This window comes from Tupaia chinensis, unplaced genomic scaffold (genome assembly GCF_000334495.1).
Source record: "Tupaia chinensis unplaced genomic scaffold, TupChi_1.0 Scaffold000346_1, whole genome shotgun sequence".
Classification (NCBI taxonomy): domain Eukaryota; kingdom Metazoa; phylum Chordata; class Mammalia; order Scandentia; family Tupaiidae; genus Tupaia; species Tupaia belangeri.
This window is the reverse complement of record NW_006159840.1, coordinates 6,984,023-6,991,443: the sequence shown is the minus strand read 5'-3', so window position 1 is coordinate 6,991,443 and position 7,421 is coordinate 6,984,023. Positions and strand designations below refer to the sequence as shown.

Sequence of the window (7,421 nt, the reverse complement as noted above, 5' to 3'; positions counted from 1 at the left end):
CTGGCCGGCCTGTGCCTGGCCCTCGGGTGCCTGTGCGGCGCCGACAAGCTCCTGAGGTGGGTTCGTCTCCGGAGGTCCCCACTTGCCGGGACACCTCGGGAGGCACCGGGCCGGGCGGACGAGCTCCTTGGAAAGGCTGGCGGGGCGGTGGGGGGAACGCGGAGTTTTAGGCCGCGTGCGGTTTCTGGCGAGCGCTGCCCTTCCTCCTTCCGAGCGACCCCGTGGCCGGCCTGCTGCCTGGGAAACCGCCTGTGGCAGCCTGTGCGGGCCTGGGCCAGCCCCGAGTACCCGGCTCTGTTTTCTGTCCCACTTGGGTAAGGTCGGGCTTCTACCTGGATAGCAGGTGTGGGAAGGCGCGTTGTACTGTTTCAGGAAGTGCCTCTGCGTTTTACCGTTTAGGTTAAAAGGCGACATTGGATCTCAGTGTTCCCAGAAAGTATTTTTCTGAAAAAGTTCCTTGTACTTCATTCGTGGTCAGTGGAGCTGGTGAACCGCCAAGTGCGAGGCCAGTGGCCCGCGGTCCTCTCAGGTGCCCGGCTGCTCACTGCTGGCCCAGGTCCTCCGCAGGTGCCCGGCTGCTCACCACTGACTGGCCCGCGGTCCTCTGCAGGTGCCCTGCTGCTCACCACTGGCCCTGTCCCGGGCTGCTCACCGCTGGCCCAGGTCCTCTGCAGGTGCCCGGCTGCTCACCGCTGGCCCTGTCCCGCAGCAGGTGGCAGAGGGTGGTGGGGGTGCTTGGCCCAGGCTCCTGAGCCCGGCGTGGTCGCCACCAGGTTTGGAAGAACACAGGGCTGACTAAAACCCAGTGCATCTGCCCAAGCCCTGACTGGGTTTGAGGACTGGATTTCCCGATTTCCCTCTGCCTCCTTCTGGCTCCTCAGCCTCTCCTTGCTTTCTCCGGGGTGGGGTGATGGTCCTGGCCATCCTGTCCTCCCTTCTCGTCTCAGACCTTGGGCACACATGCTCACATGCCCAGGGTGGTTTTCAAGCCACAGGACCCAGGACTCAAAGGTGGAGTCTCCATGTGCGATCCAGCCACCGCAACCTCCACACCGTCTGCTGGCTGGCCAGTCATTCTTTTAGCTGAATTTCGGGTGGAGATGTTGCAGGGGTCCTGAGGATGGCGTGTTTTGTAAACTACTGACCCCTAGAGGTCCTGGATCCTGGCCCTCCTGCATCAGTTTCCATTGTGTGAAAGAAGGGTGTGCACCTGGGGGCACGGCGGCGGTAACTCTTCTAGTCTGATTGTCCTCCCTTTGCTCTTGTACCGAGAGGCTGTGCGTTAGTTGGGGCACGCAGGGAGGCCCGTGCCGTCCTAACTGAATTGTCCACTTACTCAGCAGGTCTGGGCTGTTTACAGGTGCTGCTGTGTAACAGCTCGGGCTGTTTCACCTGCAGTTTTCCCTCACAGATGCGTGTACCCTGAATGGTCCGTTTCGCTTGCATTCCTGGGTCGCTGCACTCTTCCCACCTCGTTGAGGCTCTCTGTGAGCCCCACGGCGGGCTGTGATGCCCTCGATGTTGAGCCCCCGAAGCTGGCCAGCAGCGCCCGCCCACGCATCCTGCGTGTGAATAAACCGCACAGCTGAGGGGACGACCCACATGTGGAGTCCTGGTCACACGTGTCCCATAGCTTCTCGGTTTGCAGGGCGGTGTGTGCCGCGCCAGGTTGGGTAGTGGACCGAGCGGGGTGTGTTGCTGCGCCGGTTCTGGTGGCACAGGCTGTGGGGTGCACGTGCCGGGTTTCAGACAGCAGCCCCGGTGGCATCTGTGGCGCCCTGTACCAAACCAGAGGAGCATGGCATCCGCGCCAAGGATAGGGTAGGAGGACCAGGGCCGCGAGGCCTCAGGTTGGGTTGTGTTGCCACGTGAGTGTCCCACAGCGTGCAGCTCTCAGGGTCTCGTGGCTGTCAGGGATGCAGCCGAGGGTCGCCGTGTCCGTGCGTCCCCAGCTGAGCCATTGGAGAGTTGCCCGTGGGGCAGTCACTGCCTCAGCAAGGCCCTTGGCCACACCCGTCCCCACCCCTGGCCTGCTGTCTGCTTCATATCTTCTTGCCACCCACACCCCGTTACACCGCGTGTTTCTTAGCTGGCGTGGTTACCGCCTTCCCACCGGAACACGCACTCCAGGGGTGCACAGCTTGGTCTGTGCGGGGCATCCCTAGCCCCATGGTTCGCCATGTTGAAGGAATGATTGAATGGGGAGATAGGTCAGTTCATTGTCTCAGGACCTTCAAAAAGTTCTTGAAATTCTGTTCCTCCTGTCTTAACAGCCGCAGCCACGAGTGGAAGAAGCTGATTATAGTTCAGCACTGGCCTGCCACGGTGTGCGAGGTGAGCTCTTCGGCCTCAGCTGCCCGTGGGGCCTGGGAAGCCCCATGGAGAGCTGGTTTACATGCGTGTGCCTGCCACGGGGCCTTGGGCTTGGGGAAGCCCACACAGAGCTGGTTTACACGCGTGTGCCCGCCGTGGGGCCTTGGCCCCGGGAAGCCCACACAGAGCTGCTTTACACGTGTGTGCCCACCGTGGGGCCTTGGCCCCGGGAAGCCCACACAGAGCTGGTTTACACGCGTGTGCCCGCGGTGGGGCCTTGGGCCCCGGCAGCCCACCAGCTGGTTTACATGCGTGTGCCCACTGTGGGGCCTTGGCCCCAGGAAGCCCACACAGAGCTGGTTTACATGTGTGTGCCCGCCGTGGGGCCTTGGCCCCAGGAAGCCCACACAGAGCTAGTTTACATGCGTGTGCCCACTGTGGGGCCTTGGCCCCAGGAAGCCCACACAGAGCTGGTTTACATGCGTGTGCCCACTGTGGGGCCTTGGCCCCAGGAAGCCCACACAGAGCTGGTTTACATGTGTGTGCCCGCCGTGGGGCCTTGGCCCCAGGAAGCCCACACAGAGCTAGTTTACATGCGTGTGCCCACTGTGGGGCCTTGGCCCCAGGAAGCCCACACAGAGCTGGTTTACATGCGTGTGCCTGCCGGAGGGCCTTGGCCCCGGGAAGCCCACACAGAGCTGCTTTACATGCGTGTGCCCACTGTGGGCCTTGGCCCCGGGAAGCCCACACAGAGCTAGTTTACATGCGTGTGCCCACTGTGGGGCCTTGGCCCCAGGAAGCCCACGCAGAGCTGGTTTACATGCGTGTGCCCGCTGTGGGGCCTTGGCCCCGGGAAGCCCACGCAGAGCTGGTTTACATGCGTGTGCCCACTGTGGGGCCTTGGCCCCGGGAAGCCCACACAGAGCTGGTTTACATGTGTGTGCCTGCCGCAGGGCCTTGCCTTACTTGTGGCAGAGGCTGGAGTAGCCCCACAGAGCCGGGCCCCAGGCTGGAGCTTCATCGGCCCCCACAGGGTAGTTCTGGGCCTGTCCTGGTGTGGGTGGGAGTGGGACCCTGTGACATCCCTGCACTAGGACACCTTGCCCTGACTCCCCTCACCTGGGGTCCCCACCTTGCATCTCTGAGCCTCACAAGAACTTAAGGCCCAGCCTAATACCGTGTGACCCACCTTAATTTGATTTCATCTGCAGGTCTGTTTTCAAATAAGGCTGTGTCCCCAGCTGGGGCGAGACGTCTTTGTGGAGGACACTGTCCAACCCTCCAATGGCCTTGACCGTCTCTCCCTCTGTCCATTTTACTAGAAGTCCTGTTAAAATCTCTCCCTTTTCCCTGCTCTGCAGAGACCCAGGCTGGGCCGTGTGTCTGCAGCTGCCTCGCTGTGCCCATCTGCTCATGCCCTGCCGCCGGGCACCCTGCGGTGTGCACAGCCTGGCCTGGCATTCCCTGTGCAGTTCCCAAATGTTTGACCCCATTACTGCGCTGGCCCTAATCTTACTGACCATGCTTCTGAGACTCTGGTACAAGTTCTCCATCTGAGGTCCCTTAGAGGCTGCGAGACAGAAGGAGCAGTGCCTGGGTGTCGCAGCTGGCGCCCCCTTGCTGCCAGGGCACCTGGGCTTCCCACCTGGGCCCTGGGACCGAGGGTAATGGTGTTCTCTTCCACTTCCCCGCTGAAAGTAAAAGTCCCACGTGTGACATCAGAGCTTGTACTCGGGAGCTGGGACTCACTCCGAGCCACCGCCCTTTGGTCATCCGACTGCCCTGCACACAGGCCTGCAGGCCTGGTGGTGCACTGTTTCTGCCTCTGCCTGGCCTGCCCCTTGGTGTGGGGCGGGGGTGGAACGGACTGAATGGCAGGAAGTCCAGGCACTGGGTCATGCCAGCGAGGAGTCCAGATGCCACTCCCTCGGAAGGTGGCGGAGGTCCTGGGCTCCTGCGGAGGACCCCAGGCCACTTGAGCGTGCTCTGGGCCAGCACCAGAGGACTGCCTGTGGGGCTGCGACCGGGGGTGGTGAGCATTTGTGAGGCGTCTGTGAGTGTGTCTCGTTGTGGCCACATGCACTGAAGGCCTTCCCACCTTGAGGCTGGAGCAATGAGCTGCCCACAGATCAGCGACCCACAGGATGACACGTAGGGAGTTCATTTCACAAAGGATGGCCGTGGTCTGGGCTGGCTGTGTTGCAGTCCTGGCCTCTTCCTCAGCTGCAAGAGCCGAACCTGGGCCCTCCTCTGAGGAGGTGTGCACAGTGTGGGGGCTGGGACACACCTACCTTGGGCATCCCATGTCCTCGGGGCTGGGCGGCATGGCCTCGGAGCCAGCCTAGGAGCCGAGGAGTGCTTGTTGGCTGAAGGGCCATGGCTGTCCTCGGCCAGGCTACCTGAAGGGGTGCGTGCGGAGACCTAGACGCAGGGCCAGACGAGATCCACGTTGGCGCTGGTCTTCCCGCCCTCAGTAGCACCGTGGCAGTAGAGGGGATGGGCGGCTTTGTCACCTCAGTCCTGCGCTTTGTCAGCCACTTGGTCAGTAGATGCCACCTCTCACTGGTATGTCATCACCTCAACCGTGAACGGAAGCTATTTCGTACCAGAGGCGGGGCCAGTGGGGCCTGATGCTCCCGGGGTCCCTGTGGGCACTGGGCATGGCTACTTCTGTGCCCACGTGGAGCAGCTCCACTTGAGCTCGGCCTCGGAGTCCCTCACCCCGTCACGGGCACTGCCGAGACTCCACCCTGTGCTGTGGTCTCCACTGCGGAGATTACGGAGGCACCCTTGTTCCCCTTGGCTCTTCTTGTCGGCTCCACATTTTCAGTGTTAGTTATTTCACTGGTGGATTTAGACTCGTATGTGAGCAGGCTTGGGCTTAGCAGGGATTCGCAGCTTTATGCTCCAAACTGCTGTCTACTGCATGGAAAGCAAGTCATTGGTGGGCAAATGAAGTGTTTCCATCCGATCGACTTGATCTGCAGGCACACGAAGACAGCAGCAGAAGCAGCAGTCACTGTTGAGTCCTGTGCACCGAATTGTGGAGGACTGGCCTAGACTACCCAGCCTCCGGCGTTTTCTGCGAACGTGTTCCAGAACACGCTCCATACAGATTAGCGCTAGCAGTTCCCTGTGTTCGTACTGGATCCTAGTGACGTACCCCGAAAGAGGCAGGTTGCTAAATGCATTTACATAAACAATGATCTAATGTTTTTTCTCTGTGTCTTTCTCTCCAGGAAGTTCAGAATGACTGTAGCGACCCTCCGGATTACTGGACAATCCACGGATTATGGCAAGCATCTAATGCCGTGGGCGCGTAAACGACCGAAGGAGCTAGCCGGCTCCAGACTGGGCTTGAGTGCAGTCTGACTATTTATCTTATTGCTTTGGGTAGCAGTCTTTCAGTGAACCCCATCCTCGTTTAAAAATACCGTTAGTCCTTCTAAGTAACTCTAATTCTATTGTCGTTTAGTTCTGTTTTGATAGAACAGTAACAATTTAGTTTAAATATGTGTCTAGGGATTCTGAGTGTATTTTAGGATTGCTAATTTTTTTTTTTTAATGGTTTTTGCCAGGGCACATGTACCTGCCAGAGAGACAGAGAAAGACTGAGAGGGAAAGTGAGAAATCACTTCCCGGGGCAGTGGCCATACAATCCTTTGTCTTCCGTTCTCCTCCGGGGATTTTGGGCACACATGCACGCGTGCCTGGCATGATTTTCAAGTCTCCAGGTCTGGGACTTGAACTGTTGTAGGTCATGTGGAAATCCAGTGCCTTGACTAATGTGGCACCTGCTGGCCCCTAGGATCACTAAATTTTAATTTTCTAATTTTTTCTTTAAATTACAAATATGTTCTATTTTTATAAGTAAAACTATACATATTACCGTAGATGTAAAGATAAAATAACACACCTGACACTTCACGGACACCGCCCCCGCCCCCTGGTCTGTGCCTTCTCAGCTTGTGGTGTGTGCATGGCCGTGAGGTTAAACTGCACATCGCTGTGCCCCAGAGGGGTCGGCCCTGTGCCACTGCTCTGATGGGAGGAGCACATGCTCGTTTCTTGGGAACGGGGACAGGAAGAGCACAGCCTGAACGGGACCCAGGTGGCCTGCAGTTCTGCTTTCTCCCCAGGCTCGCTGGTGGCCTTGACTCTCCGTCCCCGGCCCTCTGGCTTTCCCGGATGTGGCATGCTGTCCTCTGGCATCTGTGCACACAGCGTCTGCTTCCCTTACGAGGCTGGAACGGAAACTTACAGCGCTACTTCCTCCCGTCCTAGTGCAAAGCTTGTCGTTTCTGCCGACACTGAGGCCACGTCAATGCCCCTGGTCGGGGGCTGTGGGGTGCCAGAGGCTTAGGGTCTGACGGCCTCTGCGTTCGCGTTCAGAGAATGAGAGTCGCCCTGTCCAGAGTGAGATGGCGTCTGCTCAGCCCCCATCACCGGGTAGTGGCTGCAGAGTCCTGAGCAGGGGTCAGGCACCCGCAGATCACCGAGCAGGCATGCAGCAGCCAGGCGGCCTCGGGCTCCCTGCACGGTTATCTGCTATGCCTCTTTCACAAAAAGCTGCCGGTCGCTTTGTTCCTGGTGCTTTAACACAACTCACTTCCTCTTCAGAAGGGACTCACTGTGACGGCTGTGCCTGAGCGTTCCTTGCATGCTGGCGTGGGATAAGGAATTCCTAATGAGAATTTTCCTTTTGTTCTCTGCAGGCTTTAATGAAGGTGCTTTTTTGTGTTATATAAAGCCCGTCTCTTTACACCGAGACTGATTTTCTTTTTTTGTATTCGATTTGAAGGCCTGACAAAGGTGGAGAATGTAATCGATCGTGGCACTTCGACTTAGACGAGATCAAGGTATGAACTGTCAGTCACTCTCCTGCACGTTGCTCTTGCGGTAGGTCAGCTCCTCTTCTCAGGGGCGCTGCGGTGCCGTGTTCATGACGGGGTCGTGAGTGTACTCGCCAGGGGGAGCCCTCTGTGTGGTCTGGGTAGTTGCCGATCCCTGGCACCCGCTCCCTGATGACATAAACATGGGCTGTTCTCCCTGCCCTGGCCCACCACTGCCGTGGAGCTGAGCTGGGAGCTCCCGCTGGCACCGCCCTG

General features: G+C 59.0%; 1 protein-coding gene across 1 annotated transcript in view; it reads left to right on the top strand.

Moving 5' to 3' along the window:
• Nucleotides 1-7,421, top strand: part of RNASET2 (ribonuclease T2) — a gene marked incomplete at its 5' end in the record, with an annotated part of 19,910 nt that continues 12,489 nt past the window's right edge. The window contains 4 exons of the mRNA XM_006152274.1: nt 1-56; nt 2,274-2,334; nt 5,553-5,608; nt 7,115-7,172. Coding sequence (XP_006152336.1) covers nt 1-56; nt 2,274-2,334; nt 5,553-5,608; nt 7,115-7,172 — 231 coding nt within the window. The remainder of the gene's footprint in view (nt 57-2,273; nt 2,335-5,552; nt 5,609-7,114; nt 7,173-7,421) is intronic.